Source organism: Perognathus longimembris, chromosome 3, assembly GCF_023159225.1.
Source record: "Perognathus longimembris pacificus isolate PPM17 chromosome 3, ASM2315922v1, whole genome shotgun sequence".
In the NCBI taxonomy this organism is placed as follows: domain Eukaryota; kingdom Metazoa; phylum Chordata; class Mammalia; order Rodentia; family Heteromyidae; genus Perognathus; species Perognathus longimembris.
This window is the reverse complement of record NC_063163.1, coordinates 6,961,807-6,979,815: the sequence shown is the minus strand read 5'-3', so window position 1 is coordinate 6,979,815 and position 18,009 is coordinate 6,961,807. Positions and strand designations below refer to the sequence as shown.

At 41.1% G+C, this 18,009-nt stretch overlaps 1 protein-coding gene across 1 annotated transcript in view; it reads right to left on the bottom strand.

The window, feature by feature from the left end:
• Nalcn (sodium leak channel, non-selective) overlaps positions 1-18,009 on the bottom strand; it is a 212,017-nt gene that overhangs the window by 53,142 nt on the left and 140,866 nt on the right. Inside the window, exons 16-18 of the mRNA XM_048341128.1 lie at positions 14,969-15,105; positions 13,102-13,240; positions 137-210 (exon numbers count right to left, since the gene is read on the bottom strand). Coding sequence (XP_048197085.1) covers positions 137-210; positions 13,102-13,240; positions 14,969-15,105 — 350 coding nt within the window. The remainder of the gene's footprint in view (positions 1-136; positions 211-13,101; positions 13,241-14,968; positions 15,106-18,009) is intronic.

Genomic DNA, 18,009 nt, shown 5'->3' with positions numbered 1-18,009 from the left:
AATAAATATATAGATAGTCAAAACCTACTTTGTAACTGAAAGTACCTGTCAATATCCAGGAAATGAGTTCAGAAAGCATAGTCATTGGCGTAACCCTGCCTGTGTTCAAGTGTGTCATGATGTTTATTGGCATTACCTTAAGATCTTGGTGACTGCAGTCTCCTTCTCCAGAAGGTTCCTTGCCCTGATGCTGAAAACAGACTTGCGAAGCTGGAAAAGATAAGAAAAATAATTTCACTTTGGGAAAGCAAATAGCATAAGATATTGGGCAATTATTAAATAGACATTATTCAGATATTAACCCATTCACCATGACCATTTTTCACGGGAGCAGCATCACATGGCTCATTTGGATTTGCTATTCTATTTTTGCTCTTATTTGAGCAGCACTGCAAATGTGCCCGGCTGCGGAGAATGCGCAGAATGAGCCAGCAGAATGAGCCAGCTGGCTGGGCGTCAGGGCCATGCCACTGCCCTTCATCACCACGGCTTCTGATTCCCAAAGAATTTAAAGTGGAAACCAACACTGGACTTCTTATTCCTTACTGTCCAGGAAGCCCTTCTCCAACCCACATGGTTGTCTTGCTGTAGGTTCCCAGCCCGCGGGAATGAATGTGAGCATGAGTTTGGAAGTTGTTTTATCTTTTGGCGGGCTGGCATGTGAGAGGAATGGGAAGCTTTCCTTCGAGGGGGCAGCGGTGAGACCTGTCCCAAGAAGAGAGGCAAGAGGAGCAAGTCTGAGAGGCACACTCCGTTCTGTCTTCTTCCTTGGTTGTAAGAAGTTAAGACGGTGACAAGTGAATGAGGTGGGAGAATGGACAGCCAAGGGCAGGGAGAGAACAGCAATCACGCTATCGGGGTAGACTCTCCAAAGCGAATAGCCAGCATGTAACTCCAGCAGCTGGAGTAGAAGTGCTCACCGGAGCCAAGAGGTTAAGACGGACTGAGCATGGGGCATGAATGCGACCAAGGATTGCCAGGAGTGAGGACTAGCCGACTGCAGAAGGCAGCTGAGGCGAGATGTCATTAGTGAAAGGTGCTGAGCAGTAGGTGCCATGGGAAGGGGGGACGAGGGGCTTCCGCGTGGGAGCTGGGGAAGGAAGAAAGGGGAGTCTGGAAGCGTCAGCGGTGACTTCACGTGAAGGAGGAAGGCGAGGGGACGCTGAGGCCTGACTGTGTTTCTGCAGGCAAAGGTAGCAGTCGGTGAAGTTGCAAATACAAGCAACAAGGGTGAGTGAGTTGGGTGAAAACCCTCAGGACGTGTGCCCTGCTAGGTGGATTTTCCAACAAAACAAATAGACGAAATGCTATTAGACTGATGGGGCTTCAAGTGGTGGCAAGGGAGAAAAAAACAAGGCAGAAGATTGAACTCAAGGCCTCACCTGCTTGCTCTCCCTACCCTTCGACGAAATGTGGCCCACTGGAATAGCATTCAGCCAGAAACAAGAGGGAATTAGGTTAGTAGCAACAAAAGGGGTGGAACTGGAGATTGCCACGCTGAGCTAGACACAGGCCCAGCTTGCAGTAGGCCTGGGAGCCTAGGGCGGCCAGCCCTCCCACTCCTCCCCCATCCCGATGGCTGGGGACACGCCCTCCTGGTCGGCCTGCATCAGGAAGCCCTCCAAGCCTAGCCTCCTCCTACTGCCCTGCAAGTGGAGCCAAAGACACCTAAAACAGATTCCCTTGCCAGCAAAAGCCTGGGGAAGAATATCTGCTAATTCCTCACGATTTCCTAAACGCACAAAACTGCCAAAGGCTACAGTTTTTGTACTAAATTTGAATTGATTAAAATAAATAGAGAATTAATGAGGACAAGGGAGTTCTTGAGAACTGTCTTCAAATATCTTGTCTTTCCTTTTTTTTTTTGGGGGGGGGGTGGTGGTGTTACAGGATACTGAACCCAGGATGTTGCACTTGCTAGTGCAAGTGCTTTGTCACTGAGCGATATCCTAACCATGTTTTCAAATTTTATAACTTGCCACAGAAGCAGTGGAAGGAGAAATAATATTGTAAGGTTCAGCTTTGGGTGCTCTTGAAAGGACTGTATATATAACACATCTATACAAATACGTATATGTATATACATGCTTATGTATTTGATACGATGTATATGCACTTAAACATGTTTAAACTGTTCTTCTTAGTAGTGAAGACCTCTAGTGTTACCTAATTAACTTCTCGGTGTCTCTTGTTGCGTTAGTAAAGCTTTGCAGATTTCTGTTAAGGAGAGCGCTTTGCTACACTGCTCTGGAGTGCCCTCTGCTGGCATCAAAAAGATGCTGACAGCCTCCTGAAAATCAAACCACCAGGCATTACACAGATCCATTTCAGGATAGTTTTGTATCATAAATAGTCACTTATAATTGTGAAAGAAATCAGAACTTGACCTCTGTGTATTTAAATGCATGAAAGATATAGGGATTACAAAGCAGGCAGTTATGTTTACAGAGTCTGCACTGAGAACAAAGAAAGATTTGCTAGAAGAGTTTTTGTGTGTGGTTTTATTTACTTTACTGGTAGGCTTCAAACATTCAACTCGATTAGGCAATAGTTTCTTGACTTAATTAATGAAACAAATAAGTTAAATTTAAATAATCAAAAGTACGAAGATGACAGTCTTAAACTCTGTGTGTGTGTGTGTGTGTGTGTGTGTGTGTGTGTGTGTGTGTGTGTGCCAGTCTTGAGCCTTGAACACAGGGCCTAGGCACAGTCCCTGAGCATATTTTGCTCAATTCTAGCACTCTACCACTTGAACTACACCTCTACTTCTGGCTCTTTGGTGGTTACTTAGCAATACGGGGCTGGCTTTGAATCGTGATCCTCAGATCTCAGTTTCTAGAATAGCTAGAGTCACAGGCATGAGCCACTGGCATCCGACAACAGTCTTACAACTTTTAAAAAGGTGTGCCTAGGTCTGTGGGTGTAGCTCATTAGTAGAACTTGTGCACAGCCTCAGGTTCAATCTTTTGGGGGAAAAAATAAAATAAAACAAATACACAAACAACAAATGAGAACAGAAAACCCCAGAAAAATTGTTTCCAGATACTCACTCTTTTCACAGAACTGAAAAGTTCAACTCAATTTGTGCAGACTAATTTGACCTAGGACACATCAATTGACGGGGTCTTGCCAATTTGGGGGAGCAAGGTCTTTAACTCAAGGGACCTGGAGTACTTTTCCTATACGGGCATGTTTCTGGACAGCTCGATGTGGCTCTCTGTCCACTTGCTTACTCAGTCAGATCATTTGCAGGGTAAGCAAGTGGACAGAGAGCCGCATCGAACTGTCCAGAAACATGCCCGTATAGGAAAAGTACTCCAGGTCCCTTGACTTTTAACTGGAGTTTTTTTTTTTTTAATAGTTGGTGTATTCTCTGTCATTCTCTTAGGGTAGCTGGTTGTTATTATGAACTCAAGGTTGGAACATATATGATGGATATCAGTCTATGACAGTGGTTATTCCTACTACAGGCCGAAGGCTCACCTGCTAATTTTTAGGAAGTTTGGCAGGTTGACCCTTAACCCGAGTTGACAGCACAGCTGCCTTGATCTCAGCAATGATGAGACGTTCCAATGTACTTCCCGTCACCATCAACGATCTTCTCCAAGAGGCCCAGGGTTATTTATTGCGAAAGGATTGTTTAGAGAATACAATCCAGATTTTAGCTGTTGTGCTTATTGGTACTGAGCTGGTCATTTTCCAGAACTTTTTCTGAATTGTCACACTCTTAATAGATTTTTTAATCTAAATTCTTTTTTGGGGGGTATACTTCCTTTTTAAAAAACGTTTATTGTCAAACTGATGTGCAGAGAGATTACAGTTTCATACTTTAGGCATTGGATACATTTCTTGTACTGTTTGTTACCTCCTCCCTCATTCCCCCTCCCCCCTCCCCCTTTCCCTCTCCCCCCATGAGTTGTTCAGTTGATTTACAGTAAACAGTTTTGCAAGTATTGCTTTTGTAGTCATTTGTCTTTTTTCCCTGTGTCTCTGGATTTGGTATTCCCTTTCAGTTTCCTAGTTCTAATACCACTATACACGGTTTCCAATGTACTCAGATAAGATTACAGAGATAGTGCAGGTGCAACCACAGGAAGGGGATCCAAGAGGATCATCAATAATAGAAGCTGCGGTTACACATCGCATGTTGAGAGTAATTACAACAGTTTAATCTAAATTCTAACTGACATCAATCTCACTTCAAGACAAAGGGACGGCAGTCTTAGACGGTCTCACAGTCGCGCATCTGGGGTTTCACCTGTCACGAGTCACCTCAGAATAACCCTGGCTAGCACAAGACAACCAGTGAATGGGAAAGAACGTTTGCACCTCTTCTTCCCACCCTTCTCTGCCCTTTCTCTCTATCTGTCCATTCCCACGATTCCCACACTACCAGACCCAAACGCTAGAGCATATCGGACCTCTTCCTTATCTCATCCTTCCGTTACTTCAGCTCTCATGTAAGCATGCCTCCCACCATGTTCTCTGTCAGTGCCATCCTTAGTCATGTAGGGAGTTCATTTGACTGTCTAAAGAACATTTTTTGGTAGTTTCTTTGGAAAAGGTTGGTGGGAACCCCATTATTTGCCTATCATATTACTTATGAGAAGACATCTTCTAACTGTTTCTCTGTCCTTTTAAACTTCAAACTCAGTTTTCCTGGTTATAAAAAAGTGACTCACCTGCCCTTTCCCAATGGATGCCATTCTAGTTTCTTCTAATATAAAACTTGGTTGCTGAATAACAATAATCTAATGTACTTTCCTTTACAAACCCCTTGCCATTCTTTTAAGGGTGCCAAATTATCTATCTATCTATCTATCTATCTATCTATCTATCTATCTATCTACCTGCCTATCTATCTTTTTTAAAATTTAGAGTCTGGTGTATATATCATTTCTTCTCAATTTTGGGCTGATGTTTTCAGGTACATGGTATATGATATCAGTAAGTGGTTTCAAATCTTTTCCTACGTCAGAAAGTTTTACTACTTGTTCTAATCTCTTAGTGTGACATCATTCTTCAGACTTTTTCTTTTAAACTCTAAGTGTGGGCTCTAGATTTATCAAGTTTGTCTTTATCCTATAAGTGATTCTCATCCTGTACTTCTCTGCCTTTTGATTTTTAAAAAAATGTCTTTTTCTTTCTAAGTTACTTTCTAAGTCTTTTGGGGCAGGATCTGATCTACCTATTCCTTCCTTGCATTCATTTATAACTTTCTTGAACCAAGCCGTGTTTTTCTAATTCATATTTATATTGTGATTTAAAACTTACATGGTTTTTAACTTCTTTTATTTTTGAGTAGGAAGTTACAGGTAGAGTAGTTTCAGAGCAATTCTCATGGCATGACTTTTGTGTTTTTATTTCCCCCTTTGTGCCAGTACTGAGGTCTGAACTCATAGCCTGGGCATTGTCCTTTAGCTTTTTCTCTCAAGATTGTTGCTGTACCAGTTAAGTCATGCCTCCACTTCTGGCCTTTTGGTATTAAATTTGAGATAAAAGTCCCACAGATTTGTCTCCCTAGGCTGGTTTCAAACCTTGATCCTCAGATCTCAGCCGGCTGAATAGCTATGATTTAGAGGCATGAATCACCACTGGCCAATGATAATTATTTTTCTTATAATCACTGTGATCGTCTTCTCTGGCTAATTTTTGTGCATACTTCGGTTGTCCAAACCATTTAGGATTTCACTTTCAACGTCAGCTGTTGTTTGCATGCTATGAGCTAATGGTCAGCTTTCTTCAGGGCTCTGTTCCTGGTTCCCTCTCTGCTCATTCCTCATTTTATCCAGATCTCATGTTTTTCTCGTCACTCTTGCCCTCACCTATTCAACTCTGGCTTCACTCCTGGACGTGTTTCTTCCTAAAGACAGCATGCCTCTCATCTCATGAACACGGAATGCTCTGTCACTCATTTTGTCCTCCACGTCACAGTACTGTGGGAAGCATGCGGCCATTGGTTTGTCTGAAGCTGCTCTGGTATGGCGGCCTGGGAGTGACTAGTTTTGTTGGAAATGTTGTCTAGGGACTTAGGGTTTTGTTGAGGAGATGTTCTGTTTAAGCTTACGTCGTAAACCAAGGAGATTCAAATACTAAGTGGTCACTGTCTTTCTGCAAGACTTCTTACTTTCCCTTGTTGATTTCTGATGCACATTTACCAACCTTATTACTCTTTCAGGGAATAAAATTCTGATTTTATTAATATTATTTGTTGCTTTCTCCCCCTTAGTTACCATTCAATCTGATCTTTAATGTTCTTTCCCTTCTGCTGCCTTACCATATTCTTGGTGACAGTTTTTATAAACTCTTGAGTTGAATGCATGGAAGGTTAATTCGTTTAAGCCTTTGTTCCTTTACCAGATATGCCTTTGACACTATAATCTTCTCTCCAAAAATACAATTAGCTACTATCTTCAAATTTGATGTGTTCATTGCTATGCAATTGTAGCTATTTTCTGATTTCTCCCCTCTTTTTGCTCCATTAATTATCTAAAGTAAAATTTCAACTTCTAAATGTGTAGGTGTTTCTTTCTGAGTGTTATTCTTTTCTTGTTACAAGTTTCTAATTTCATTACACTTTGGTCAAATAAGTTATGCTCTAGCATATTGATCTGGTGTATATTTAGTCAATGCTCAAATTTTATAAGCCATATATTATGCTTGACTTTTAATATTCTTCAGCTATTGAATGAAGAGTTATAGGAATATAATTTTCATGCATATTGCAAAATCCATATATTTTAATTAATCTTTTTCATTTTTTGGTACGTACTGAAGTGATATATATTTATATATATTTTATATCTTACTTATATATAATGTATATATATATATACACACACATATATATACTTTAAAGTTAATTTACAAATGAATTCTTTCAAATAAGACTTACTCTTCTTTTACTGAAAATCACAAAAACTAAATTGTCTCATGTCATGTGTATTATCAATGCAGAATTACTATTATTAGAATTCTGGATGGCACAATTCAGGGTTTCAGTTTTGTCACTATATATCATGAAATCCATGTAAGATGTCATTAGCTTTAGCAAAATTAAAAAAAAACCTAAATGGAAATACAGCACAATATTTTCTGCTTGTCTTAAAAGATTGAGTTGGCATATATTACTCAATGTTACTTATCCCAAATGTCAATGCAAAATTGAAACTAACCAACTTTTTCACTTTACACACACACACACACACACACACACACACACACACACACATACACATATTCTCTCTCTATCTCTCATACACACACACTCTCATGATCACAACAATAGCTTTAAAGCACGGAAAGAGGTCTATGAATTTTCTAGCCCATGAAAGCTGTCATGGTCATAGTACTTCTATTTTGTGTTTATTGATGCCTTATAATCAGGAAATCGATCCCAGCTTCTAGTTAATCAGAAAATCAATCCAGTGAAGTCAGTTCCTTGGGAATAACTACACATCTACTAGGGGCTATTCAATTGCTCTAGAATATAGCTATGTAGAGACCTTCAGAATTGGAATGCCACTCAGGTGACCATCTATAAGATGAAGCCATTAATATTTTCTTGAGAAAGAGCACGCCAGGTACTGCAAGTATTTAATTGTTTTTGATTTGCAGTATTGACAATCAAGTTCTGTTTCTAAGAAGCACAAAGTTTGAGTGCCCTATTTTCTTTTCTCACTTGGAAAACATTGGCAGATTGATAGTAAATTGGAAAGCCATGCTAAGAACATATGACCATAAGGCACAAAATCATGGTCCAATGAATAGGGCTTGATGAGTGTCATTTCTGCTAGGAAGGCATAGTATAATTATTGTAATAAGCCATTCTATTGAATAAGTTTTCCACATAAAATATAGTCATTGGAAATAAGTAATTACTTAAAATTACATAGGTTGAAGGTGGTACCTCATTTGGCTATATTTGAATTTTTCATGCACCCATGAATTGAAAATTAATATCAAAGTGGATATGACAGATCATGTGTATGACAAGAGATTTCTATAAAACAAACTTTTTATAGAATTGGCATTATGCATGGAATGAAAGAATTTTAAAAGGTGATTAATGTAGGCGCAGCAAGATTAAAACAGTCATCTTGCAACATATAAAAAGGTGAATTCCATTATAATCTCATGTTACAGAGCTTTGAAATGTGTCTTTAAAATGTAAATTTTGTGGAATGGGAGTTTTAAATGATTTTTTTAATCTTAAGTCATTTTTATATTATAAAATTTAAACCTGAATAAATACCAGGCTATGGTTTTATATGCGCATATTAATATGTATATCTCCTCCCCCCCATTTACCAAACTTTCACTCTTCTAGGCTCTGGGACTTGGTACCAGTTAATTCTCACCCGTGAGAAACGTCTCTTAGGCATCCTGTGAATTTCACTAGACCATAAGCTCCATAGGATAAGAGTGGTATCTACTTAATTTTCAAAGATTATCTACCACTGTGCTTAGGACTTGAACTGCATTTTGAGAATGAATTATATTTTCAGTATTAAAAGTTTACTTTAAATCTTGATTCCTTTTTCTGTTGTACATGTTTGTCTTATTAATAACATCACAAGTGTGAATGAATTATATGAATTTTGAGGATAGACTACTTCTAGTGAAGTGAGCCAACTTACTATATGCAGGGAGGTCTAATAAAACTGGAAACTAAAGGACTGACTGGAAAGTTGGTCGACTTCTTTTGTACTTGTATTTTTTTTGACAGTCTGATCACTAAAGCAATAGTCAAGGATCCTTCAATTCGGTTCAATCTACTCCCAAAGAAGAAAAGCAATATCTTCAATTGAAGATTCAAATATGTTTAATATATGGGGATTTCTGGTATGAAGCTATACTGGAGAGATTTTCACAGAGGTAAAAGACAAAATAACTACTGATTTATAGCTCATATAAACAGAAAGATAAAGAAAACACTGGGGAGACAATAAAAAGGTTGGATTTATGATCCTAGAAAAAGTGTCAGTGCCTTTAAGAGTGTAACTGTTTGAAATTTAAAAGTCCATAGCATTCCTGTATGTCAAGGAAATAAGATAGATAGGTAGATAAGATAGATAAGAATATCATTAATAAACAACTATTAAGACAGAGCAAGATGGGCCTAACCATGAAAGTTGGAATCTGAAGTAAACTATATCAAAAGAGAAGAATATATATATATATATTCACAATTGTTAGCCACTTTATTGTGGTATGATTAATATACAAAATCACCCCCATATTTAATATATGCAACTTGACGAACTTGGAGTTAAGTCTACATCTGTGAAACAATCACCAAAATGTATGTACAAAATTATCCATTATCTCCAAATAAGAAAATATATTTTACAGGTAGATTTAGCATCGATCTCAACTCTTTGATACTTGTTTTGGAGTTAGTATGGGAAATGCTTGCTTAAAAAACCTTTCACATTAGTCATAGTCCTAGACTAATTTACTTTTAATCTTCATTGAACATACAACCGAAGATTACATAAATCTCAAGATAAAATTAATTACACAGTTGAATATTTGTGAACATTGGTAGGGAATTGTCCCTCTCATTAGCTGAAGGCAGGATAATGGTTTTCCCTGCACCAGCACTATTTGCACATTACAATCGTCACTGAGGATGCCCAAGTAAAATATTGAGCTTTCAAACACAGCCATGCCTTACTTTCAACTCAATAATTTACGGTGACTATCAATTTAGAAAGGAAAAATTGCTTTGATTTGGGGTTGCATGTCCTTTTAAATTTCCCCCTCATTGAGCCTAACTGGACATTCAGGTGTCTTCTCTGGCAGTTTTACGTTTAGAAGAGAAATGCAAAGGATTTTCCCATTGGGTGTGATGGAGAGCAGCCCTTAGCATTGAAGCCACACTGAGTCTTCGGCACTGGGGCAGTGGTTATGTAGCAGGTCCCCTTACACCCCCACTTCTGTAGATGCATCTTTGTGATTATGCAGAATTGCTAAGCTATTATATTAGTCTTTTGAAAAAGCAAAAATCCTACGAAAGAAAACAAGCTCTTCTCTCTCACATTCTGGGTCTTCTTTTGAAGAAGTAAATGTTCAATCTGGAAATTACAGATCAGGCTGAGTAACTTGGTATATGTAGAATTACTAACACAAACCATCAAACACTCTGTAATCATATAGAAAATTGCAAAAACGCTGAATAGCAATCAACAAGGCTTTGTGAAGTGTAAATCCTAGAGAACGATTTAATTTACTTCTGACAGCCTCAGACATGGGACAGACAATGCGGGTAGCAATTGAAATATCCACAAAAGTCAAACTAAAAAAAAAAAATCAGACCATGCAGACTAGAGGAAATAAATTAGTAATTGAGATATTGTGCCCTATGACACTATTATTTCTGAAGGTGACACTCATTTCAGTAGAAGTTGTTTGCCTGGATTGACCATAAGCTTTGGTTGAGCCTGACACAGGTCCATAGCTTGGAATGGTTGGGTGGCTGCCGGGTGATGCTTTCTCCCAGACAGTCAGCCACGTAGCTGCAGGTGGCATCCAGAGGAGGCCTGTGTTGTGCACTGTGTATCCACTTGCCAAAACAGAGCCCAGAGAGTGAAGGTTAGAAGCAGCGAACAACATATTCCAAGTGCAGTTTTCCTGCATTTGACGACTGGGCATGGCTGGGAGGAAGGGCCACACAACTATCGTTTACAGTAGTTTTGTTTAACATAATGTGGGTTTGGATCAACTGATGGCGCAGCTGCAAAAATGCCCCGTCTGAGCAACTCAGATGGCTCCAGAGCTACGGTGTCTGTGCTCCTTCACTGAGTCTTTGGAGATGTGGACTGAGGTCCGGGTATAAGATTAGAGAGTAAAACTAAAACTGTCATTCTACCTAGTTACTTAAAAGAAGGCAAAATATACACTATGTGGAAAATGAACTATGTAACTTGTGGGCAGGGATGGGGGGGGGGATGGAGGGGAAAGCAAGGAAGAGGCGACATTGTTCCCAAAAGAAATGCACCCCGTACCTGATTTTTGAAATGGTAGCCTCTCCGTATAACATCTTTAGAATAACAATAAAACTGTATTTAAACCATCAGCCACATTTTTAAAAAAGGAGCCACATAAAAGCAGGACAGGAAAGAAATCGGCCACAACATTTTCAACCCACGAGCGGCAGGCAGATGCGAGGCGCTGGATTCCCAACAAGGGTGGCGATCCACTCCTCCGGTGCTTTCCTCCGCTGAAGGCACCTGCTAGCATCATTTTCTTTTCCCTCACCCAATGATAAATACCTTGGTTAGGAAATGTGAGAAACATCACACTTTTTTTTTTCCAAGAGAAAATTAATTTTCAGGACTGATATTTCAACTGTATGTTTCCTGTGAGATCTTACTCCTAGGGAAGTTAAAAAGTGTGTCATGGACTTGGCACTTTGGGTTCACCGGTCCCTGGTGTTCCCATGGGGACAAGGTTGTCAGAGCCAGGGTACAGACTGGGGAGGGGGAATTTTTCCACCTTTGATTTATAACATGCTTCAGAAACAACCCAAGCCAGAAAGCAAAACCTTGTGCTTCCTAGTGTGCGCGATGTGATTTCTGACTGGATGGTTGAGAAGAATAACGTGTTTATGCACTGACACATGAAATTCAGCTTGTGTAATCTGTTTATGCTATTGAGAAAATTATGGCTCTGAAGAACAGAAGTGATCACATCAAGTAAGGAAATTAAGCAGAAGCCTTTAAAGAGAGTTAAAAGTATTACTCACACATTTCATGATTTTTTTTTTCCCCACCAAACATTTAAGAGCAAAGAGTCATCAGTCGAGATCAAATGAGTGGCCAGGTTAAACAGAAAAAGAAACGTATCATCTCAAAGCACAAGACAAAAACCAGAGATGAATATCCAAGCGAGGAAAAAATCTTTAAATGGAAAAGCAACCCTTGACTAAATAACAAACTTAACCCTAAGCAAATATCTTAGTCTACAAACTGTAGCCCAGGTAGCCCCAATGAGAGAAGACAGATGAAGTACACCCTTGCTAACATTCCCGAAATCAAACCGTGCACAGAAAATTCAACAACGTTCCCCAAAGAAAGCAGAAAATGTCCAGCCAGACAATGACTTAGTTACTTGAAGATGAAAAAAAAAAAAGATATTGACATCATACATGTCATCTACAATCTTGGGCTCATAGCCTTAAACATACGAGAGACACCACAAAGTCAGTCATACTGACATAGCCTAGGGAAAAAAATGCCAAACCATCGTGGAAAGGCGACCTGCTGATGTCCTAGACACATGGGGAAATGGTGATATTTCAGGAGAGGATGGGCCCGGAGAAGTCCAGGAGGAAGGTGAGGGCACCCTAAATCTGTCATCCTGGACTAGACGCAGAGGGACTTGAGCACCGAGCAAAGTGGTGTTTCATTGGCCCATAGATCCCATTATGAAAGAACGGCACGTAGCCAAGCGGTGGTGGCCATTTGAGAAAATAGAAATTAGGAACTCCACAGGGAACATATGCCAGAGAATTAGCTACTGTAAGCTATAATATTTTATATGTTCCAAAGTGTTATTTAAAAAAAAATTTCCAGCTGATTATACTGCCAAACCGACATGGATTCTGTGACCCAACTGATAATAAAATACATGCACGCACGCACACACACACACGCACACGCACATAATGCACATGTATGCGTGTGTGTGGGCATCCCATACTGGCAGTGATTTTAGAAGTGAAAAAGGAGAAATTCTATTTGTGTAAGATTGCTAACTACATCTGCTGTGTCTGCAGGTGGTTTCCCCACTGACACTTGGAGTGTGGAATTGGAGGAAGAAAAACTTCAGCTGATGAAGAAAGCGGCGCATCTGAAGGTGAATCAGCTAGTGTGCCAGCCGATAATTCTCTCCAACTCTGAAGCACAGCAATGGAAGCTATGTGAGCTGAATTCCAGACATGCAAGGTTTCAATTCATATGATTCAAGAATGAAGTGTCCATGAGTTCTCCTACAAATAAAATGCTTTTCATTGACATTCTCTTGTGACTTTCTCCAGGAGCCTAAAACAGTGACCTGCTTGTTTTAAGTGTGGTCATTTAGGATAGTAGGTCTTACTTTTTGATCGATGTATTTGTTGTCTTCGATGGCCGACCGTTTGTGATCGCATGAGGAGGAGGATGCTGAAGGAAGGATCCGGAAGAGGCAGCATGTGTCCTGTTGCTGGCGATCAATGAACTGCTTCATGAAACTTTCCCTTGCAAGTGAAGCAACACAGGGAACACAGTCAATGAAATGGAAGGAGGCAGGGGTGGCTGTTTGCAACGATGGGAAAGTAAGGAAATGTCAAATGGTCACAGAAAACAAGGCCTGTCAAGAATGAGCTTTAGGGGCTGGGGATATGGCCTAGTGGCAAGAGTGCCTGCCTCGGATACACGAGGCCCTAGGTTCGATTCCCCAGCACCACATATACAGAAAACGGCCAGAAGCGGCGCTGTGGCTCAAGTGGCAGAGTGCTAGCCTTGAGCGGGAAGAAGCCAGGGACAGTGCTCAGGCCCTGAGTCCAAGGCCCAGGACTGGCAAAAAAAAAAAAAAAAAAAAAGAATGAGCTTTAGGTTTAACTGTCAAAGTATTTAACTTAGAGAAAGCTTCCCATAGCTTTACCTGGGAGAACCCTGGGAGAATTATGCCTAGGTGAAGAAAGTATGAGTGAATTCTAGGCCTACAGAATGTCAGATGCCAGCAGAAAACTGCTGCTTGTAGGATTGCCTTATCTTGTTTCTCAGTAAAGATGGGATTCTGAGTGTCTGTCTGACTTTCTGCAGTAAGCTTTCCAGAAGACAGGACCAGTGCCTGTATGTACTTATCCTACTACCTCCTGATAGGCTGTAACTTGCCCCCTTCCAGTGTGGCCTTCTATCAGTAGCCAAAAACTGCCTCAAACAAACTCCTGTAAGCCCTTAAAAGCAGAGGCTGGGGAAAATGCCTTCAGTTTAATCCTGTCTGTCAATTAAACTCATTCCTTGCTCTCATGGGTGAAAATATTGTCATAGGAGCAACTTTTCATCGGCCATCATGGTATCTGCTGGATGGAAATCAGCGCTCACCAGCTTCCGTTGAAATAGGCAATGACCCAGAAACGTCTTTAAAACAAGGATAGCCAATAACTGGTGGTATTTTTTTTAAAATCATCAATCGTATGGTAGTAATAAGATATTCCATTCTTTCTTCTAAGGCTTGAAAGATTCAATTTATCTCTCTATACTTCTGTGCATCAGAAAAAATTGTTGAGAGATAATATTAAAGACTTACAAAAAAAACCCAATCAGATTTCTTCTGATCTCTGAAACACTGAAAATTCAAATAACAGCTCCTCAGTTAACCCTATCCAATTAACTGTTCTTTTCCATGGGAAGGGAGAATATAGTAATGTGTCATGAGAAGGTGTTTGGACCATGGGCTGTGCACTTGGCAGGGGTTGTGTAGTTAGGTCGGCCAGTGACACTGTTGCGGTCACGCTCTGCATCAATACACCTGCCAATGTCACAGGTTTTGCAGCTCTTCTCCCAGCCTTCAGTGACATAGGACTGCACTTTTCTATTGGAACTAGAACGATTACAGTACCATGTCCAATCTAATCCACATAAAAAAAAGTGGAAGGCTCAAACCACCGCTCCCCCAAGAGTGAGTTCTTTATTTATTTGAAAATAAAAGCCTGTACAGGCAATTTATCCTAGCACAGGCCTCTTTCCGCTCTTCTAGCACACCCAGAACCTTGGCTGTTCTCCTGGGGGATCGAGGACGTGGGAGAGAGCCCCTAGAGACAAGCGGCCTCAGGGTCCGGGGATGCCTGCCTTTCCTCTGAAGACTCTGCACTCAGGGGTCAAAGTTCCAAAACAGAGGAGATGTATAGATAATGACATTGAAAAAAAATCTACCCCCACAATGCCACACGAACCTTTTACCATGGATCTGAGATTCATACCTGATTTTAGGAACTGTAAAATCAGAAGGAAGTTTTGAGATTTTCACCATTTGTGGTCTGTTGGGGAATTTTTCAAAGATTCTCAGGCGTAGTGGGAGCTTCTCTTTTGTGTCTGCATTTGCTTCACTTTGCTTCAACTGAAGGGAAAAATGAAAGAAAAGGGGATCTCTATAGAACAGTGTACTATGTAGAAAATTAGAATTTGAGATAACAATGAACAATTACAAGACTGACCAGTAGATGGCAGCAAAGGCCCACCAAGCATTGTATATTGCTCTTGCCTGCCATGGTAACTACGGTGGTAGATAGCTCTACAGGGCCCAAAACTTCACAAGAAAACTAAGCCAGAAGAAGGCACAAGTAGAACGTATCCCCAAAGATAGGTCTCTTTTCACTCCATACACTACCTACCCCCCAGATTTTACTTTAAAACTTTCATATATTGAAGCAATAAAATTGGTTCAACACATGTACATGGCAGAATTAGAAATCCAAATAATAGGGCTGGGAATATGGCCTAGTGGCAAGAGTGCTTGCCTCCTACACATGAAACTCTTGGTTCGATTCCCCAGCACCACATATATGGAAAACGGCCAGAAGGGGCGCTGTGGCTCAGGTGGCAGAGTGCTAGCCTTGAGTGGGAAGAAGCCAGGGACAGTGCTCAGGCCCTGAGTCCAAGGCCCACGACTGGCCAAAAAAAAAAAAAAGAAATCCAAATAATAATAAAAAAATGAAAATGCAAGCTAAATAATCATACTAACGTGGCAGTATCTGAAAAGAGAAAAATCTTGAACACACATTGTCTAGCAGATTACAGAAAGCTTAAAACATAAATAATACATTTGTGATCAAATTTTCATTAAGTCTGGAAATGCCTTAAATACTCCAAGATAGCAAGCAAACGGAGTTCCTCATCTACATGTTTCTCTATGCCAGAGAAGACATTTATATTTCTGCAACTTGGGTTTGGGGAAAACTGGTTTAATATGAGTGATGCTGACGAAGGAGAAATACAAGGATTCATTCGTGTGGCGGAATTTAGCTTGTGCTTTCTTACGTTCTCTTTTGGTCCTTCTAATGTTGACCTTTCTCCAGGGCCTTGAATTTACCTGGAATTTACATCTCCATGTCTGCCCTGCCTTCTGCTCTGGCTTCATGGCTTACTACCTCTTTGTGGAGTGTCTTGTTGCTTCAAAATTATGAATTGTCTTGAGATTGGGGAAAGATAAGCTGTAGGGACCTAGCAAGCTTTGGTGATGGGAACAGCAGGACAGTGACTCTCTCCTACCCATGTACGGAGACAGGAACTGGCCAGAGGAACAGAAGTGGTCCTCAATCTTTTTTTTTTTTATGATCCCAATATAAATTTGATTGACAGCTTAGCCCCCTCATGGTCTGAGCATGGTGGCCCTCTGATTTTTCTCATTCTGCCACAGGAATTGCTCATCCACTTTGGTTTTGTGTAACAGATGCAATTCACCTCAGCTCTGTGTACCTCTGCTTTGGCTTGGTGAGTAGCCTTTGCTCAGATTGGGATCTCACTTAGAGAAGGAGCTCTGTGCTGTTTGCCCCTCGAGCACTGTCATGTTTCGATCTTCTGAGTAGTTCACGGATATGCACTGGCAATGGTGTAGGCACAAACAAGTTGGGACAGTCAGAAAAAGTACCGCTGTAGCTTAGTGAAGACTGTGAGGAAGAGGTGGGTTTTCTAGAAAGTCATTCATAGAGATGGCATAGAAAGCACTCGGGAGTGGTATATAGAGCACGCTGACAAAGCAAATCCGTTAAGTTCTGAAGGCGATCAGTGATAGGGGGCCTGTGACAGGTTGGGATGGAGGTCACAGGAAGCAAGAAATCCCTTCTCCTTCAGCCGATTGCTGACTTATTTGTCTAGAAAACTGATGCTGCGGTTTCTGAATCCCGTCCCAAAGGCAGGGCTTTGTGCTACGTTCTGGGGATGCAGAAATAAAGAAACCAACCCATGTGCCCTTTCTGCTCACAATCACTGGCAATGAATTTAGACTTAGTCCGAGTGAGCGATGGTCCCACAGAACTACACAGGACAAAAGGCAGCTCTTGCGGAGGACCTGGAAGGTTTCACATGGTTGTATGAAGTCTCTCATGCCCTGGGCCTGGTGGCGGCCCAGCTTTTCAGTGGGGTCAGGTGAAAGCTAGCAACGTGACTGGCAGCTTGAATGGTTGGCACCTGACTCTCTCCGTGGAGCAGTGAATTACTTCCTGCAGGGATGTAAGAGTCTTTTTCTGAACGGCAGCTCCCATGAGCTTTTCCTGTGCTTAAGAGATAAGCAGCATCAACTAAAAATACCACGCATACACACACACACACACACACACACACACACACACACACACACACACACACACACCAGAACCCCCAGTGGGCCACCCCAACACGAACGCCAGCCAGAGTGGTAGGCGCCGCCGCACCGCCTGTGAATGGAAACATCTTGAACGAGTGCACTACATCCTTACACGGTGGCCGAAGTCTGCAGCAGTTGAGTGTGGAGCATGATTCCACCCACTGCAAGTTCAGCATCCAGACAGTGATGGTCTGGGTGGCTACACGTGAGCTCAGGGGGTGTCCTGGGCAAGGGGAGTGGATGGAGAACTGAAGGGCCTAAGGCCAGGCAGGGGCTTGCTTGTAATCGACACTGGCTATTTCGTGATGGATTCAACACAATTCCTCTTTCCATCTAGGTATTCCAGTTCAAGTATGAAGGGGGGTGGTTTCCTTCATTACCAGTAGTGACACACCCAGTTCTCCTTTCACTTGCACGAGCCTTGAGTAAGACACAAATAGAGAGAGCAAAGCGCAGGACGGACGGGTCTAGTGGATTGTTGAGGGCAGGAATGGGAGGGGCTGGGGACGAATAAAAGTATTTCATGATACTTTGAAGTCACTTGAAAGTTCCTTTAAAAATAGAATACAATGATCCTCAACCTTTTATCCATGTTCTTTCTCCTTTCTTCATGGAAACACAGATTTTTTCTCTAACAGTTCATCTACTTTGATGTAAATG